General features: G+C 36.8%; 1 protein-coding gene across 7 annotated transcripts in view; it reads left to right on the top strand.

Moving 5' to 3' along the window:
* Positions 1–1,770: 1,770 nt before the first annotated feature.
* LOC127879560 (UDP-N-acetylglucosamine--peptide N-acetylglucosaminyltransferase 110 kDa subunit-like) overlaps positions 1,771–21,118 on the top strand; it is a 61,406-nt gene continuing 42,058 nt past the window's right edge. For 2 of the 7 annotated variants that reach the window (XM_052426486.1, XM_052426487.1), the window contains exons 1-4: positions 1,771–1,868; positions 6,056–6,112; positions 17,343–17,493; positions 20,662–20,852. In XM_052426486.1, coding sequence (XP_052282446.1) covers positions 1,847–1,868; positions 6,056–6,112; positions 17,343–17,493; positions 20,662–20,852 — 421 coding nt within the window. In that variant the 5' untranslated portion in view covers positions 1,771–1,846. Of the gene's footprint in view, positions 1,869–6,055; positions 6,113–17,342; positions 17,494–20,661; positions 20,906–21,118 lie in introns of those variants that run through there. The other 5 variants (XM_052426490.1, XM_052426485.1, XM_052426488.1 and 2 more) reach the window with 4 other exon arrangements.

The following is a 21,118-nucleotide window of genomic DNA, read 5'->3' as shown; positions in this document are numbered from 1 at the left end:
ATGCGCATTGCAAGCCTAATTGGTTTGGTCCCGCCTTTTTCTCCATATATGGTCATTTGAGCTTGTGGACGGCCGTGGACCATCCACCTACAGGTAAAGATCGTGCGTTACTGCAGCAGTGTTCGAAACATCATCATGAAAACAAGCAATCGCGTTTGGTCATTATATACGGATATAAAATACTTGCGGAAAATAAATTAAATGTGTAGATTTATGGTATCATAAAATGCTAGATTTGTATCGCTCATTATCACTAGAGAAGGGTTTTCAATATACATGTACATGCAAAGACAGTTCAATTTGCAAAATATGCAGGTGTTTTTTCAATTGGAATGCTTAAATTATGAATATTTTCATTCAATGTAAACGAAACGAAAATTCATTCAATGTAAAAGAAAATTAAAACTGCATTTCAAAATTGAAATTTATTAAGCTATTCTAAGGCTTTGTTTTATGACTGATTCAATACACCCCTTACACTTAATTTCAATCTCTGATGAAAAATAACACTAACGCATCCACACCACTTATAATAATATTCAAATTATTACATGTTTTATAATTTTTGAAATATCATTTATTAAAGTCTTACTTAAAAAAGAATACGGGTATTTATAGTTTTGTTTTGTGAAATTGTAAGTATTAAGTCTTCCGACGACCTCTACTCTGATACAATATAATAGGCCGCGATTGAGAAGTTGACGGCCAATCTATTTTTAGTAACGGAAAAAACTTCTTGTGACGTCACACAAAAACCTCCTATAGACGCTATCGCGTGAACTAGGTGAACTGGAATTTTCTTTAGACCAGAGATATGTTAAATGAATATATTCAGCGATATAATTATGGTATATCAATTATAGATGCTTAGTGTGTTTTCATCAATACCATCATAAATATTATTTTTGATTAATTTAACAAGAATTATTCCACCATATTGACTAATGTATTAAGCATGGGCGCGATGATTCTCGATACTGTTAATAATCGAATCAAATAGCAATGCCCGATACACCACTAAAACAGGTTTGTTCGAAGAACGCGCGTATAAATATTTAAAATATGTACGGATACTTCGCGTGTGATCGGTTGACTCATATATGTATTAATTTCACTTCCATTCTTCTTTTGTTTATTTTCTGTTTTATATCTATAGGTGTTTGACCAGCAATATGTAATAATGTAAAATAAGCCGCGAAAACTCCGTGTAACATCTCGTACTGCGTTTGATGCAGCTAAGAACTGCACAGAAAAAGACATTCGCTATCTTTGATCTCATTCATTGAACTCTTTACCTTTCGCCAACTCCAACCACATTCAACGCCGTATATATCTTTTTTAAAGACATTTCTTGTTACTTCCTGAGTCGCAATAACAACGCATTATTATTAAGAACGCGACGGGGCAGGGACCGATGTATGGGTACCTAGACGCTGTTATTAGCTAAATATACTATTTAACTAGATAGGTACAGACTAGATATATCTGCTAGATCTAGACAGGGACCTATGCAAACAATAGGTCCCTGATCTAGATCAAGACAAAGTGTACCAAAAATTCATGTTTATTTTATTAACATCGTAGACTTATATATTACATTAGTGTTTGTAGTTTTGTTTTATATATATATATATATATATTCTACTTTTACAGTGGTAACCGTATAATTATGAACTCATTCGCCAGTCATTAATCGACAACGAATGTTATTGCTCTGCGTTTCTCGGCTTGTTCCGTGCGGTTCCGTTAGTTCACCGATAAAATTCCAAATGTTTTTCATATGCTTGCACAAGAGCCGCAACACGGAAAAATAGGTCATTGCAAGGCATAAAGAACAGACATAAACATGAGCAACGGTTACATGAGAGGTATTTGTGATAATCATTATAAGATTTGACATGTAATGAAACACTGATTTTAATATATATGAGATGGATTTGTTGGCTGCTGTATTGACGGAATTTCTCCATCTGTTTACGCTGACTAGACTAATAACCGTTTTCGTCCCCAGTTTTTTATATCGTAACCCTAATGGTTCGAAACTAAAAGAAACCAACTCTAGTCGAAATCCATTTAATTCTGTTTCGAAATTTACTCTTTTTAAGCTGGACTAACAGATAACCATACTATCCAGAAGTGTTAGTTAGTGTACTATGGTTATTGCATGGAGATAAGTTGTTAATGACAAATATCTGCTCTAGTGTTACACTGATGTTGGCATATCGTGAATAATGCTCTTGAATGCTCTTCGTGATTTCCACGTTTTTCATGTAAACAAATTATGTCTCAAGTATGTGTATACAATCGAGTTCAATCAACCTTATACATTGTTACAAGCACAATACCTGTTATTGCCATCAATTTGCAAGTCATTTTTTAAATCGCCCCCTTAGTGCAAAAAGTACCATGTGGCATTGGAATGAAAAGTCACATGGTACCTTTTTGCAACAATTCATCGAAATACTCAAAACAAAAAAATTAACAAAAAATGTTACAAAACGGAAGACAGAAGTTTTGAATTGACATTTCAATCTATCATACCGAGGTTCGGGAGATAGTAAGTGTATTGCGATTGGTTGATTAGACACGAGATCGTTCTCGCAGAGGATCTCAGAAATAGTCAATATTTTCAAATAGAGAATACATGGCTTTTTCCATTTCAAAACTTACATATTTAAATGATCCGTTGATGTGTTTGAAACTTTGGATTAATATCAATATTATGCGAGCTTACGATATCATGTAAGTTGTTTTAACTTGCGCATTGGCAATATATTTACGATCTGTTTGTGTTTATTTATCCCAGAAAATAGTTTATGTTGCTAATTTTGCCAATAAAACTTCCGCCTGGATTCCAGGGGTAACTTTCCATGTAAAAAGGCTTAATCAGTTGCAACCCCCAGCGATCTGGATGGTCCATATCTGAGAGTTGGATTATTTCAACTAGGCATATATCGTATGGTTCTCTCATATCGATCATATCAATCTTTTTGTTTACAATAAGAACAAGGCTGTCAGGATGATGTCACATTCTTGCTCTCCAAGTATTTTATTTCACTTACATGACTTGATTTAAAATGAATACAAACTTAACCAAAATGAGTAAACAGGTATAATGGAATTTCAAAATCTTACTTCAACTAAATAATAAAAATGTATCCATACTCCATACATTTTATTGGTCCCCTTCCATTAATTTCCACATTAATTGCAAAGTGAAGCAGACGACTGCACTACTATTGTCCCCTACCGCTGAAACCGGAGGGGACTTATGGTTTGCGCTCTGTCAGTCTGTTTGTCTGTCAGTCTGTCCGTCACACTTTTCTGGATCCTGCGATAACTTTAAAAATTTTTCATATTTTTTCATGAAACTTATAACATGGATAGATAGCAATATGGAGATTATGCACGTCATTATACCCCCACAAACAAAGTTTAGGGGGGTATATAGGAGTGAGCTTGTCTGTCTGTCGGTCGGTCTGTATTAAGTGTCTGCTTGCTAATTCAAGTAGTTTTCATCTGATCTTCACCAAACTTGGTCAGAATTTAATCCACATGATGTCTAGGCCAAGTTCGAACATGGGCCTTGTCGGGTCAAAAACTAGGTCACGGGGTCACTTAGTACGTTTTAAACATTCAGCATGTTGTCCGCTCTCTAATTCAAGTAGTTTTCATCCGATCTTCATCAAACTTGGTCAGAAGTTGTATCTAGATGATCTTAAGGCCAAGCCTTGCCGGGTCAAAAACTTGGTCACGGGGTCACTTAGTGCGTTTTAAACATTCAGCATGTTGTCTGCTCACTAATTCAAGTAGTTTTCATCCGATCTTCACCAATTTGGTCAGAAGTTGTATCTAGATGATCTTTAGGCCAAGTTCGAACATGGGCCTTGCCGGGTCAAAAACTAGGTCACGGGGTCACTTAGTGCGTTTTTTAACATTCAGCATGATGTCCTCTCTCTTATTAAAGTAGTTTTCATCCGAGCTTCACCAAACTTGGTCAGAAGTTTTATCTAGATGATCTGAAGGCCAAGTTCGAACATGGGCCATGCCAGATTAAAAACTAGGTCCCAGGGTCACTTAGTACGTTTTACACATTGAACATGGTGTCCGCTCTCTATTTCAAGTAAATTAAATCCGATCTTCACCACACTTGGTCAGAAGTTGTAACTAAATGATGTGTAGGTCAAGTTCGAACATGGGCCATGCCGGGTCAAAAACTAGATTACATGGTCACTTAGTGTGTTTTAAACCTCACCATGTTGTCCGCTCTCTAATTCAAGTAGTTTTCATCCAATCTTCACCAAACTTGGTCAGAAGTTGTATCTAGGTGATGTCTAGGTCAAGTTTGAATATGGGTCATGCCGGGTCAAAAACAAGATCACAGGGTCACTTAGTGCCTTTTAAACATCACAATGTTGTCCGCTCTCTAATTCAAGTAGTTTTCATCCAATCTTCACCAAACTTGGTCAGAAGTTGTATCTTGATAATGTCTAGGGCAAGTTTGAATATGGGTCATGCCGGGTCAAAAACAAGGTCACAGGGTCACTTAGTGCCTTTTAAACATCACAATGTTGTCCGCTCTCTAATTCAAGTAGTTTTCATCCAATCTTCACCAAACTTGGTCAGAAGTTGTATCTAGATGATGTCTAGGTCAAGTTTGAATATAGGTCATGCCGGGCCAAAAACTAGGTCGTGGGGTATCTTAGTGCGGTTTAAACATTCACCATGTTGTCCGCTCTCTACTTCAAGTAGTTTTCATCCAATCCTCACCAAACTTGGTCACGCGTTTTATCTAAATGATCTCTCTGACAAGTTTGAACATGGGCCATTCTGGGCCTAAAACTAGGTCACGGGGTAACTTAGTGCGTTTTTTAACATTCAGCATGGTGTCCACTCTCTAATTCAAGTAGTTTACATCCGATCTTCACCAAACTTGGTCAGAAGTTTTATGGAGATGATCTTAAGGCCAAGTTAGAACATGGGCCTTTCTGGGTCAAAAACTAGGTCAAGGGGTCACTTAGTGCGTTTTAAAAATTGAGCATGGTGTCCGCTGTTTTTTGTGAAGACGACATGCAAAATATTATGTGTCAATGCGGCATGCGGGGGTATTCGTCACATCTGTGACAAAGCTCTAGTTTCATTTTGTTGCTATGTCAATAATAATGGTTGCTATGGCAACAAATATATATATATATAAATAAATAAAAAAGGGAAAAAAATACTGACAATGGTGGAGTTTCAACAGAAGGGGACCATATTGTTTGGCAATGTCTTGTTATATCAAATCTTTTAATTGTTAGGTGAATTAGTTAAGTTGGCCTAATGCCTATTGCAATCAATCAATCGGATTATCTCCCTTTACGGTGTAACGTCGCCATACAAAGTAAACACGCGTGTAATAGATGTTCTTATGTTGTGCATGAAACTATCTGCTTTACATCGTTAAATATGCTGTAAATAAACAATTTTGACATGAATATAACGGGAAATAAATAAATGTTTGAAGGTAACGCGTTTATTGCCAAATTGTTTGTATTAATTAACAAATATTTTAGCTCATTTTCTTAACCTCTCGATACGCGGTAATCCGAGGATATATCCTTGAATCTCAAGTCTTTGGCAGTGAGATTACAAAATATTTGAGATAAAAAATATTTAAGGAAGAAAGTTTAATGTTATTGACACTGTATTATTTAGCAGTGCACATATTCAGGTCAAGTTTTTATAATTCTGATGATAATTCTGATGATATCTTCCTTTGACAGTCCTAGAGGGATCAATTCTTTTGTAATGTTTTAACTTCAGCAAACCTGTTTTATACTGATAGTACTGACCAGACCTGTTTATGTGTCGCAGAGTTAAAATATTAAACAGGTCCCATCTTTGTTGTTTCACAGTATTCAATCAGAGAAATCAGTGTCGAGTTAAAGTGGTCATTCTACAAATGTAAATAAGGTTTATATTTATTACTTGCTGGTGTAGTGTATTGACTTGTCTAATTTATTTTTATTCAGTATAATTTGGTAGCTGCATAATCATGAATTCTTTTCCCCAGCAGAGAAAGCTGTGGTTACCGGTTTGCAGACCACTGATGGTGTCATAGTTATCACAGGTAATGTTCTTACTGCACTGAGTTTCAGCACTGGTAGAAGACTGACTTCGTCAAAAAAGTTGAACTTCAGCATTACATTTTTTTTTAATCAATGCTTAGTTCATTACTGATCAATTTTGAACATGTTTTTTGCTCAGTCTTTCAAGAAATAAACAAGTGTGGGTAATGCATTATTGTTATTAATCTGTGATGCACAGTACCCAGTGCTCCAACTAGGCCTAAATTGAAGGGCGCCCCGCCCTGCCCCTCTGAACCTCCGCCCTGCCCTTCCTAGGGCTCCCCTGCCTTTAAAAAAAAGGACAAAATTTATATATATTTTTTTTTTACATGTGGTTATTAATAAATCTCTTATTACATTGTAATTAATTTATTTCTCATTGTAGACATTATATTTGAATGGTTTAATAATAATGGGAATATGAGATTCTAACAATAATTAATAACATATAAATTAACATGCAACAGGAAGCATTCCAGAAACGCCAGTGCGCTCGAAAGTGCCCTTTGACAAAATACTGCGCGTGGGAAGTGCCCTTTGGCAAAAAAGCCCCCCCTGCCCTTTTCATATCCTAGCCGGAGCACTGGTACCACATTACATCATTATGTACCCTTCTAGTTGGAATAATATGTTGTTAAGGGGGAAGCTTATCTTATCATTTTCTTAAAAACTTTGTGTACAGATATTTTTTCAAAATAAGAACATGTGTGGTATAGTATGTGTTGTCTTTTCTCTTGATGAATTCTTCTATGTCATGTATAATACATCTGTAAGGTTTTAACAGAGCTCTTGAAATAAGAAACCACTGAAGAAAGTTATATATGTTACAATAGCTTATACTGTTTACCAAAAAAGTCCTTGAAGTATAATTATGCACTTTGCTCTTTTAATTTTTTACAGCTCACAACGTGCTAATGGTGAGCTTTTGTGATCGCTTTTTTGTCTGTCATGCGTCGTGCACCGTCAACATTTGCCTTGTTAACTCTCTAGAGGCCACATTTATTGTCTGATCTTCATGAAACTTGATCAGAAGATTCATCCCAATAATATCTTCTTAACGAGTTCGAAAATGATGCTGGTTGGATGAAAAACATGGCCACCAGGGGGCGGGGCATTTTTCCTTATATGTCTATAGTAAAACCTTGTTAACACTCTAGAGGCCACATTTATTTTCCGATCTGTATGAAACTTGCTCAGAAGATTTGTCCCAATGATATCTTGGATGAGTTCAGAAATGGTAACCTTTGCTTGAAAAACATGGCTGCCAAGGGGCGGGGCATTTTTCCTTATATGGCTATAGTAAAATCTTGTTAACACTCTATAGAGGTCACATTTATTTTCCAATCGTCATGAAAATTGGTCAGAAGATTTGTCCCAATTATATCTTGGATGAGTTTGAAAATGGTTTTGGTTGCTTTAAAAACATGGCCACCAGGGGCGGGGCATTTTTCCTTATATGGCTTTATATGGCTTAAGTAAAACCTTGTTAACACTGATATCTTGGATGAGTTCGAAAATAATTATGTTTGCTAGAAAAACATGGCTTCCGATCTTCATGAAACTTGCTCAGGAGATTTGTCCCAATGATATATTGGATGAGTTCAGAAATGGTAACCTTTGCTTGAAAAACATGACTGCCAAGGGGCGGGGCATTTTTATGCCCCCCTTCGAAGAAGAGGGGGTATATTGCTTTGCTCATGTCGGTCGGTCGGTATGTCGGTCTGTCCACCAGGTGGTTGTCGGATGATAACTCAAGAACGCATACGCCTATGATCATGAAACTTCATAGGTAGATTGATCATGACTTGTAGATGACCCCTATTGATTTTGAGGTCACTAGGTCAAAGGTCAAGGTCACGGTGACCCGAAATAGTAAAATGGTTTCCGGATGATAACTCAAGAACGCATACGCCTAGGATCATGAAAGTTCATGGGTAGATTGATCATGACTTGCAGATGACCCCTATTGATTTTGAGGTCACTAGGTCAAAGGTCAAGGTCACGGTGACCCAAAATAGTAAAATGGTTTCCGGATGATAACTCAAGAATGCATACGCCTAGGATCATGAAACTTCATGGGTAGATTGATCAGGACTCGCAGATGACCCCTATTGATTTTGAGGTCACTAGGTCAAAGGTCAAGGTCACGGTGACCCGAAATAGTAAATGGTTTCTGGATGATAACTCAAGAATGCATACGCCTAGGATCATGAAACTTCATGGGTAGATTGATCAAGACTCGCAGATGACCCCTATTGATTTTGAGGTCACTAGGTCAAAGGTCAAGGTCACGGTGACCCGAAATAGTAAAATGATTTTCGGATGATAACTCAAGAACGCATACGCCTAGGATCATGAAACTTCATGGGTAGATTGATCATGACTTGCAGATGACCCCTATTGATTTTGAGGTCACTAGGTCAAAGGTCAAGGTCACGGTGACCCGAAATAGTAAAATGGTTTCCGGATGATAACTCAAGAACGCATACGCCTAGGATCATGAAACTCCATGGGTAGATTGATCATGACTTGCAGATGACCCCTATTGATTTTGAGGTCACATGGTCAAAGGTCAAGGTCACCATGACCCGAAATAGTAAAATGATTTTTGGATGATAACTCAAGAACGCTTTTGCCTAGGATCATGACACTTCATAGGTTCATTGATCGTGACTCGCAGATGACCCCTATTGATTTTCTGGACACTAGGTCAAAGGTCAAGGTCACAGTGACAAAAAACGTATTCACACAATGGCTGCCACTACAACGGACAGCCCATATTTTATTCTGTTTCCACACTGTCCAGTTAAGAGACTTACAAATTGAATTTTTGACACATGTACATTCATAATGATGTATAAGCCTTTGTTTTTGTGCCAGTAAATACTATGTTTATGGAAATGACGAGAGAATTTAACATTTAAAAAACCAATGTAATATGATATGGCAACAGGACAGTTGTGATTTGCTGGGTCATTTCTATTTAGCTTGACCATCCAAGATGTTGATAGCTTTGACAAACTGGTGGTCTGAAACATTGAGAAAATGTCACGGTTCACTGACAATAAATCAAACATGTAATTCTCGCTACGCATCTTGCATTTAATTTTGTCAATTCAAATTATACATAAAAATATAATTAATTTTTAATCTGCTTGTTAATTGAAAAACAGCAACACAGTTTGTATGTATAAAACAATGTTAATACATAAATAGGATCAAGCATATTAAAATATCAACTTAGATTTAGTTTCCTTTACTGTACAGGATTTGTAAAGTTAGGTTAATATTTGTGTATTGAACAAAAATAACAACAGTGGAAAGAAAAGTTAATTTGGGGATGTTCTATCCAAACCCTGAGAGTTCAGATTTCCTGAAATGCCAAGTAAAGATTGTAAATTTCAACCCACTCCTCTGGTTAGTTTTCAGAGCGCACATATAATTAACTTTTGAGCTTAATGTCTCATTTGTACATGCATAACTGTATTAACTCCAAACCAACTAGTACAAGTGGTAGGCCAGTATTACATGGACTGGTGTTCACTGTTTACACCATTTCACAACCCCATCTGATACTGGTCAGTATCTTGGCAAGTGGCCAAAGTTAGGAGTGGAATTAATGGTCTATTACCAGGGCTCGAATTTATTTTTTTTTTCTACTTGCAAAACATTGCGAGCAGCTTTAATACCGACTCGCAAAATCAAAAACATTCTCGCAAATTTTGCTGGACACATAATTTAATATCGTTTTTTTTATTCAACAGTTAACTTTGCTTTATCTATCGTATTGTTATTTCCATCTGTGGGCAAAAAGAAACTACATGTTATTTTTCGCTTCGACGCCATGTATGTTCAAGTTCAATGAACACGTGTGAATTAGTCGACTGTTTAACGTTCTTTGTACCAATACCATCCTCGTATCTGTACTATAAGTATACCAGTCTATATACAAGGTGCGCGTTTCCGCATACGGGTATTAGGACGTTCTATGACCTATGGTTTAGCGTTCAGGACGTCGAACGCATTTAGCAATAATACTGTTTTTTTTTCACTATTTCTCTACTCGCAAAAAATTACTAGTGGCTGAAAACTTAACTCGCAATCGGTATTTTTCACTCGCATTTTGCGAGTGTGCGAGTGTTAATTTCGAGCCCTGATTACATAACTGACTTCTGTGTGTGGTAAACACATGATACTGGTCATGTGGTAAAGTTGCACTTGTATACATTTGCCCAATACACAACACTAGCCTTGGCTATTTTTAATCAGATTGCATTGCTATCTATGGTGGTCATTGACTAGGGGAGTTAACTGCTATAAATAACATGTTTCATTACCATTAATGAATAAATAAAACATTACAAATTGTGTGCATGTTTCACATATTGTCAAATAAGTCAAAATGTGTGAAAGGAATCCAAAAAATCAAAGACTCAATCATATAATGGATATAATTGATTAGTATAGCTCCTGATTGGTTTTTGCACTATTAATTGGATACATTTTACAGGTCATTGACATAAGTGTCATAAATTGTAGACAGAATGTATAGAGAATTTCATCTTAGTATTAATAAGTAAATGATTCCATGATACTTATTGGATTTTATTTCAAGGTCACAGTGACAAAAAACATATTCACACAATGGCTGTCACTACAACGGAGAGCCCATATGGGGGGCATGCATGTTTTACAAACAGCCCTTGTTCCTTATATGGCTATATATGGCTATAGTAAAATCTTGAGGATTTTACTCTAGAGGGCACATTTACTGTCCGATCTTCATGAAACTTGGTCAGAAGATTCATCCCGATAATATCTTGGAAGAGTTCAAAAATGATGCTGGTTGATTAAAAAACATGGCTGCCAGGGGGCGGGGCATTTTTCTTTATATGGCTATAGTAAAACCTTGTTTACACTTTAGAGGCCACATTTATTTTCCGATCTTCATGAAACTTGGTCAGAAGATTTGTCCCAATAATATCTTGTTATCTCAGGTGAGCGACTGTGGGCCTTTCAGACCCTCTTGTTTAATAAACTCATGATAAACACAATATTGACATATATGAAATGTTTATAACAGTTGAATGTTCGGTCATGATTCAGTCTCACTCTGTTTTTAGCTCACCTGTCACAAAGTGACATGGTGAGCTTATGTGACCGTGTGATGTCCGGCGTCCATTGTGTGTGCGTGTGTCCGTCAACAATTTGTTTGTGTAGACAGTAGAGGTCACAGTTTTCATCCAATCTTTATGAAATTTGGTCAGAATGTTTATCTTGATGAAATCTGGGTTGGGATTGTATTTGGGTCATCTGGGGTCAAAAACTAAGTCACTTGGTCAAATAATATAAAAACCTTGTGTAGACAATATAGGTTGCATTTTTCATCCAATCTTTATGAAATATGGTCAGAATGTTTATCTTGATGAAATCTGGGTTGGGATTGTATTTGGGTCATCTGGGGTCAAAAACTAGGTCACTAGGTCAAATAATAGAAAAACCTTGTGTAGACAATAGAGGTCATAGTTTTCATCTGATCTTAATGAAATATGGTCAGAATGTTTATCCTGATAATAACTGATTTTGAATCGCTACAGCCAGGGCTCCAGCTGCCGTTTGCCAGATTCACCAATGGCGAAAATTTAGCAAATTCAGCGAACAATTTTTTTCCTGACAAATGCTGTCCCAGATAATAAACTCTTTCAGCTGTAGACTGTGCTTCAATACACCGCCGTGTTATTGACCCGAAAAATTGATACGCAGTCGGCATTAACACCGGTCAGAACCGGTCATCGAGACAAAGGAAAATGACTTGTGTGAAAACAAAACAATGGTGTAATTGTACATCTTATCGGCTTAAATAAATAATCACATCTGATAAAAGATTAAAGATTGCTGCCAATTTCAATCAATTTGAGTAAAAGCCGTAAGCGAATTATCAACTGAGTCACACAATGAACGTAAGTAGAGAAGTTGATAATTGATTTTAATTTCGAGAAGTTCGTAATGTTTGTAATGATAAAAGGCTAAATGTGTAACAATTGTGAATGACGATAGATGAACTGGTATAAAACCCTTGACATTTTCGGCGAAAGTTTCAGAAATTGCGAATGCCATTATGGCGACCATAGGCAATAAGCGTCCTTTGGACTCTGACGAATCAAATGACACTGTCTAAAAAAAAAAAATCTGATAATAGATCATTCAAAGATGTTTGGCTTTCGGAATTCAAGTGGTTAGACTATAATCCAAAATCAAAAACGATTTATTGCAAAATATGCATACAGTTTCAAAAATCAAATTCATTCACTTTGGTCTTTAGTATGTTGAAAAAAGACAACATTTCAAAACACTAAAAATCAAAAGGTAATAAAAAAGAATGACAATCAATATTAAAATGAATTGACATGAACAATTTTTTTCCCCCGCCAGAGGCGGAGGGATATTGTTTTGGCGTTGTCCGTCCGGCCGGCACTTTTGTGTCCGGAGCCATATCTTAGATATGCTTTGGCGGATTTCATTTAAACTTCGTATGAGTATATATATATGCATAAGAGGATGATGCACGCCAAATGGCATTGTACACCATCTGTTAAAAACAGAGTTATGGCCCTTTGTATCTTGAAAAAATGCTTTTTACTATAGGCACTTTTGTGTCTGGAGCCATATCTTGGAAGTGCTTTGGCGAATTTCATTGAAACTTAGTATGAGTATATATATGCATAAGAGGATGATGCACGCCAAATGGCATTGTACACCATCTGTTAAAAACAGAGTTATGGCCCTTTGTATCTTGAAAAAATGCTTTTTACTATAGGCACTTTTGTGTCCGGAGCCATATCATGGAAGTGCTTTGGCGGATTTCATTGAAACTTGGTATGAGTATATATATGCATAAGAGGATGATGCACGCCAAATGGCATTGTACACCATCTGTTAAAAACAGAGTTATGGCCCTTTGTATCTTGAAAAAATGCTTTTTACTATAGGCACTTTTGTGTCCGGAGCCATATCTTGGAAGTGCTTTGGCGGATTTCATTGAAACTTGGTATGAGTATATATCCCACGCCAGAGGCGGAGGGATATTGTTTTGCCGTTGTCCGGCTGTCCGTCCGTCCGTCTGTCGAGTTATTGTCCTCCGTCCGTCCATCTGTCAGTATGTTCGTCCGTCCAATTTGCACCCATCCTCAAACAAAGCATATGTTGCGGTGGATATCAATTCTACGAATTTGCTTGTTATATTATTGTTATATTATTAATAATATATTACAAATAACAATAATATTTTGTTATGTTCATAATAAACATATATTGACACTTTTCAAAATGAGCTTTTTATGTCCCCCACCCACTTTAGTGGGGGACATATTGTTTTTGCCCTGTCTGTTGGTCTGTACGTTGGTCTGTTGGTCTGTTTGCTCCAACTGGCATGCATGTGTATCTCATGGAGCTGCACATTTTGAGTGGTGAAAGGTCAAGGTCATCCTTCAAGGTCAGAGGTCAAATATATGTGGCCAAAATAGTTCATTTTATGAATACTTTGGCAATATTGAAGATACCAACTTGATATTCGGCATGCATGTGTATCTCATGGAGCCGCACATTTTGAGTAGTGAACGGTCAAGGTCATCCTTCAAGGTCAAAGGTTAAAAAAATAAATCAAAGCAGCGCAGAAGGGGACATAGTGTTTTTGACAAACACATTTTTTAATATGAAAGATAACAACTTGATATTTGGCATGCATGTGTATCTCATGGAGCTGCACATTTTGAGTGGTGGAAGTTTAAGGTCAAGGTCATCCTTCAAGGTAAAAAAAAATAAAAAATTCAAAGCAGCGTTGTTATGAAGCTGCACATTTTGAGTGGTGGAAGTTCAAGGTCAAGGTCATCCTTCAAGGTCAAGGTCATCCTTCAAGGTCAAAGGTAAAAAACAATCAAAGCGGTGTTCTCAGGAAGCTGCACATTTTGAGTGGTGGAAGTTTAAGGTCAAGGTCATTCTTCAAGGTCAAGGTCATCCTTCAAGGTCAAAGATAAAAAAAGAAGGTCAAGGTCATCCTTTTTTATATAAAATTTCAAAGCGGCGTTCTCATGAAGCTGCACATTTTGAGTGGTGGAAGTTCAAGGTCAAGGTCATTCTTCAAGGTCAAGGTCATCCTTTAAGGTCAAAGGTCAAAAAATAAAATAATTTCAAAGCAGCGTTATCATGAAGCTGCACATTTTTGGTTGTTGAAGTTCGAGGTCATGGTCATCCTTCAAGGTCAAAGGTCAATTTTTCTTATTATCTCAAAGCGGCGTTCTCATAAAGCTGCACATTTTGAGTGGTGGAAGTTCAAGGTCAAGGTCATCCTTCAAGGTCAAAGGTCAAATATATGGGAGACAGTGTTTCACAAACACAGCTTGTTGTTTTGAAATTTAGCATATTTAATTTTGTTTATTTCAGATCATAAAGAGGCCTCACAAGCTTGAAGTCTGAAAACATCAATGACAAATACGCAGGCTGCAGCAATATCCAAAAGTGAAGCAGCTGTAGTGTCGGCTATGACTAATGTGTACTTTGCTGCACAACATACTCTCGCATCATCGCTGGTTTCCAGACCTGAACAGATTGTGTGTCCTGCAGGTAAAAAAATAAATAAAACATCTTTAAAACAAATTTGATATGTTTTAAATTGATTGATAAAATTTTATTTTGTTTAAGTTTGCTACAAATATTGAGCAAAATATACTTGAAATCATAAATGATATTTTCAGGATGCAAATTTGTATTAATATATTTTCAGGGTGCAACCCAGCTCAATAACCTTCGAGTTGACAGCCACACGTCATATGAACACAGCTCCAGTGTGTCGGAATTTCAAAACTGTATGGCAGATGTTCTGAGGAGTGATCTTCTCCAGAAGATACAGACATCATGCAAGTAAAGCATTATGATCGATGAGAGTACAGACATTTCAGTGAAGCAAAATTTAGAGACCTATGTTAGACTTTTGGAAACTGATGAGTTTGAAATGGCTTTGCCACATACTTACTTTTTAGGTGTGGCTGAACTTTAAAGAGTAAATGCAGAGAGAATTGACATTCAACATCTCTCAGAAATTCTATTAAAATTGAAAACTTGGAGAACTTGTTGATTTTGTCCATAGACAGCCCAACAATGGAAAAGTTTGATTTCAAAAGTGCTTTCAAGATTTGGGCTGGATTGAAGTTGCGGATTATGGCCTTCTGCTAAAATGTATGTTCAGGATATCATGTGCTCATGTAATGTAAATTTATCATATGCTTATTTTATGAACATGTGCTTGAGTTATGATGTACAGTGAAAACTCGCTATTAAAACCACTTGTGGGACTTTTCAAAAGTGGTCTTAATAGCGAGGTGGTCTTAATTCTGAGTTTTCATGAATTTGATGGACATATAATTACAACAACGTAAATATTCACTGAACTTTTATCTGTTTGCATACAATATAACAGTCATCCGTTTATACATTGTATTTATACATTGTACAAAGATAGTATTTCAAGTTGTTCATTAAAGAAGTGTAAATACATGTATATGTACTTTTCATCAAGATCCTTGATGTTTACTTAACGAATGAGTCAATTGTCGTCTGCTTAGCATTTTGTCGAATAAAAGTCGAGATTTTCTTTTTAGAATAGCTTGAACCCGAGTCTTTCCAATGCCGAATAAATCGTCGTTGAGATTTCCCATCACTTGCGTCGATAAAATCAATCTTTTCTTTTAAACACAACTCTTTCCGTTTTCGCTTATCCATTTTGAATAACGATATGGTATAAAAGTCGGTTTTTATATCCATCACGAACAAAACCGTGTTACTCAAATATCCTAACTGTTAAATTATTCGCCGTAATAAATCTTTAAAGTGTGTACCAAACAACTACCAATTTACCCATCAAAGACTCAATAATAATAATAGCTAATTGTCAATCAATGGTTAAAAATTATAACAAGTGCCGAAAATCTAACACCTGTGTCGCAAATCGATGCCCAAAACCGTTGTCGTTAATTGTGGTTAATTGGGTCAGAATGGCTTCGTACACAAGCCCGATAGTACCACAACATCAGATCAAGTAAGGTGTGAAAATTACTGGTCGTTTGGCGGGTGTCAATTAAGAACAATATCGATAATTGGTACTGATTAAAGTGGTCGTAATAGCGGATTAGCGGGTTGGTCGGATTAGTGAGTGTAACGACCATTGAAATATAGAAGGAACAAATCGGGACTGAAAAATGGTGGTCGACTTAGCGAGTTGGTCGGAATACCGAGGTGGTCGTAAAGAGAGTTTTCACTGTATGTACTTCTATAAATGGTTTGTTGTAAACTGTTTATTTTTGTTATGCACACATGATGATTATAGTAATAAACATCTTCTTTAGAACAAAAGTTATGTCAATTTCTCTGTAATAACATAAGGCGAAGGTGCTGTGATTTAACGCATTTACTATGTAGTAATAAGTACCAATATTTTCCAATAAATAGACAAAATTTCCATGACAAAAATTGTCATAACTTCTCTTCCAGTGGGGATATTTTAATAATTCAAACTGTTTTCGAAAGCTTTTTGGAATATCTTAGTTATTCTATCTAGCTAAATTAATAAAACTAATGTATGACAAATTAAAAAAATTAACAGGGGTTGCTAGTAACTCATGGAGCTGCACATTTTGAGTCAAGGTCAAGGTCAAATATATGGATTTAAAGCGGCGCAATAGGGGGCATTGTGTTTTTGACAAACACATCTCTTGTTAATCTTGAAAAACAAACCTAGAGGTCACAGTTTTCATCACGTCTTAATGAAATTTTGTCAGAGTGTATTAATTAATGAAATCTGGCTTGGGATTTTATATGGGCCTGATAGAATTTAAGTTTATGTGGCAAGGTTAGTCAGGTGAGCAATTCAGGGTCATTTTGAACTTCACCACTGAATGTTTGTTAATATAACACACAAGCAAGTCATCATGCTATTGTGTAGCATAATCTGTTTATTTAAATTGTTAGGGTTATTATTAATACACATGAGAAAATTGGGGACTGATTTCTAATCAATAGGTGCATGATTGTTCATTAAATAACAACAACACCAAACAATCTAGTTTGAAAATGAACTTTTAGTCTTCAGTATAAGTTTACAAAAATAAACTAAATTAAAAAAAATACGGGTATTGAGTTTAATGTGTTATAATAAAGTAATTTTATTGATCTTGTTAACAGGTCTTGCAGAGCTGGCTCATGCAGAATACCAAGCTGGTGACTATGAATCGGCCGAACAGCACTGCATGCAGCTGTGGAGACAGGAACCCGACAACACTGGAGTCCTGCTCCTGCTCAGCTCCATACACTTCCAGCAGAGAAAACTAGATAGGTAATAAAACATTGAGCTCCATCCACTTCCAGCAGAGGAAACTAGATAGGTAATAAAACATTGAGCTCCATACACTTCCAGCAGAGGAAACTAGATAGGTAATAAAACATTGAGCTCCATACACTTCCAGCAGAGAAAACTAGATAGGTAATAAAACATGAGCTGCATACACTTCCAGCAGATAAAACTAGATAGGTAATAAAACATTGAGCTCCATACACTTCCAGCAGAGAAAACTAGATAGGTATTAAAACATTGAGCTCCATACACTTCCAGCAGAGAAAACTAGATAGGTAATAAAACATTGAGCTCCATACACTTCCAGCAGAGAAAACTAGATAGATAATAAAACATTGAGCTCCATACACTTCCAGCAGAGGAAACTATATAGGTAATAAAACATTGAGCTCCATCCACTTCCAGCAGATAAAACTAGATAGGTAATAAAACATTGAGCTCCATACACTTCCAGCAGAGGAAACTAGATAGGTAATAAAACATTGAGCTCCATACACTTCCAGCAGAGAAAACTAGATAGGTAATAAAACATTGAGCTCCATACACTTCCAGCAGAGAAAACTAGATAGATAATAAAACATTGAGCTCCATACACTTCCAGCAGAGGAAACTAGATAGGTAATAAAACATTGAGCTCCATACACTTCCAGCAGAGGAAAGTGGATAGGTAATAAAACATTGAGCTCCATACACTTCCAGCAGAGGAAACTAGATAGGGAACAAAACATTGAGCTCCATACACTTCCAACAGAGGAAAGTAGATAAGTAATGAGACATTGAGCTTCATACACTTCCAGCAGAGGAAACTGGTTAGGTAATAAAACATTGAGCTTCATACACTTCCAGCAAACTAGATAGGTAATAAAACATTGGGCTCCATACACTGCCAGCAGAGGAAACTGGATAGGTAATAAAACATTGAGCTCCATACACTTCCATCCAACTAGATAGATAATAAAACATTGAGCTCCATACACTTCCAGCAGAGGAAACTGGATAGGTAAGAAAACATTGAGCTCCATCCACTTCCAGCAGAGGAAACTAGATAGGTAATAAAACATTGAGCTCCATACACTTCCAGCAAAGGAAACTGGATAGGGAATAAAACATTGAGCTCCATACACTTCCAGAAGAGGAAACTAGATAGGTAATTAAACATTGAGCTTCATTCACTTCCAGCAGAGAAAACTGGATAGGTAATTAAACATTGAGCTTCATACACTTGCAGCAGAGAAAACTAGATAGGTAATAAAACATTGAGCTCCATACACTTCCAGCAGAGAAAACTAGATAGGTAATAAAACATTGAGCCCCATACACTTCCAGCAGAGAAAACTAGATAGGTAATAAAACATTGAGCTTCATACACTTCCAGCAGAGGAAAGTGGATAGGTAATAAAACATTGAGCTCCATACACTTCCAGCAGAGGAAACTAGATAGGTAGAAAACATTGAGCTCCATTCACTTCCAGCAGAGGAAACTAGATAGGTAAGAAAACATTGAGCTCCATACACTTCCGGCAGAGGAAACTAGATAGGTAATAAAACATTGAGCTTCTTACACTTCCAGCAGAGGAAACTAGATAGGTAAAAAAACATTGAGCTCCATACACTTTCAGCAGAGGAAACTAGATAGGTAACAAAACATTGAGCTCCATACACTTCCATCAGAGGAAACCAGATAGGTAATAAAACATTTAGCTCCTTACACTTCCAGCAGAGGAAACTAGACAGGTAATTAAACATTGATCTCCATCCACTTCCAGCAGAGGAAACTAGATAGGTAATAGAACATTCAGCTCCATACACTTCCAGCAGAGAAAACTAGATTAGTAATAACACATTGAGCTCCATACACTTTCAGCTGAGGAAACTAGATAGGTAATAAAACATTGAGCTCCATACACTTCCAGCAAAAGAAACTAGATGGGTAATAAAACATTGAGCTGCATACACTTCTATCAGAGGAAACTAGATAGGTAATAAAACATTGAGCTCCATACACTTCCAGCAGAGGAAACTAGAAAGGTAATAAAACATTGAGCTGCATACACTTCCATCAGAGGAAACTAGATAGGTAATAAAACATTGAGCTCAATACACTTCCATCAGACGAAACTAGAAAGGTAATAAAACATTGAGCTGCATGCACTTCCATCAGAGGAAACTAGATAGGTAATAAAACATTGAGCTCAATACACTCCCAGCAGAGGAATCTTGATAGGTAATAAAACATTGAGCTCCATACACTTCCAGCAGAGGAAAGTAGATGGGTAATAAAACATTGAGCTTCATACACTTCCAGCAGAGGAAACTAGATGGGTTATAATTTACTAATAAAACATTGAGCTCCATACACTTTCAACAGAGGAAACTAGATAGGTAATAAAACATTAAGCTCCATACACTTTCACAGAGGAAACTAGGTAGATAATAAAACATTGAGCTCAATACACTTCCAGCAGAGGAAACTAGACAGGTAATAAAGCATTGAGCTGCATACACTTCCATCAGAGGAAACTGGATAGGTAATTAAACATTGAGCTCCATACACTTTCATCAGAGGAAACTAGATAGGTAATAAAACATTGAGCTCAATACACTCCCAGCAGAGGAAACTGGATAGGTAATTGGAAACTGGATAGGTAATAAAACATTGAGCTCCATACACTTCCATCAGAGGAAAGTAGATAGGTTATAAAACATTGAGCTCAATACACTCCCAGCAGAGGAGTGTATTGCCTAAAAAATCTGCAAGCTGTTATCTTCACTTAACAATTGTTTTGGTCTTGTTAAAAGGTCTTTGATTTGAATGCTGAGTTGGGCAAATGTCATTTTAGTTTAACTTGTAAGTGTTTAACATGATAATGACATTGTCATTTTAAAAGGAATCAATCAATATGACTTCACCAAAAGAAAACATGTACTGCTGATGTACAAATTATCTGACATTTAACTTCATTGTACTTATTGGATTTTAAACGGTTGTGAAAAAAAATGGGGTTGCTTTACAGGTTAAATGGATTGACTTAAAAAATTATGGGGTACTGAATCTATCTCTTCGAACAACACAAAATTATCTAACCAGGGGCGATATTTTCGCCTAAGTCCCATGCTGGGCTTACCTTTAGGCTACTTATTCTATTTCAGGTCAGCCTATTTCAGTCAGCTCGCTATAAAGCAGAGTCCAACTCTAGCAGAAGCATATTCAAACCTGGGCAATGTGTACAAAGAGAGGGGGCAGCTATCAGAAGCCCTTGAGAACTACAGACATGCAGTGCGCTTGAAACCAGACTTCATAGACGGCTACATCAACCTGGCCGCTGCTCTGGTGGCAGCTGGTGACATGGAGCAAGCTGTGCAGGCCTATGTGACAGCACTGCAGTATAATCCAGTAAGTGACTGTAGGAAATATTGGTATGGATAAATATGAATGATTTGGTGACATGGATCCAGCTGTACAGGCCTATGTGACAGCACTGCAGTATAATCCGGTATGTGACTGTAGGCAGTGTCCGACAAATCCATTGCCCGGAGCCCGGGGGCTACCAAATTTTTTCATCAGGCTACTGAAATTTTCCAGTTCACACCCCCCGGGCTACTATAA

This window comes from Dreissena polymorpha, chromosome 4, assembly GCF_020536995.1.
Source record: "Dreissena polymorpha isolate Duluth1 chromosome 4, UMN_Dpol_1.0, whole genome shotgun sequence".
NCBI lineage: Eukaryota > Metazoa > Mollusca > Bivalvia > Myida > Dreissenidae > Dreissena > Dreissena polymorpha.
Note: the sequence above shows the minus strand (reverse complement) of the source record. Positions and strands in the feature narration are given on the sequence as shown.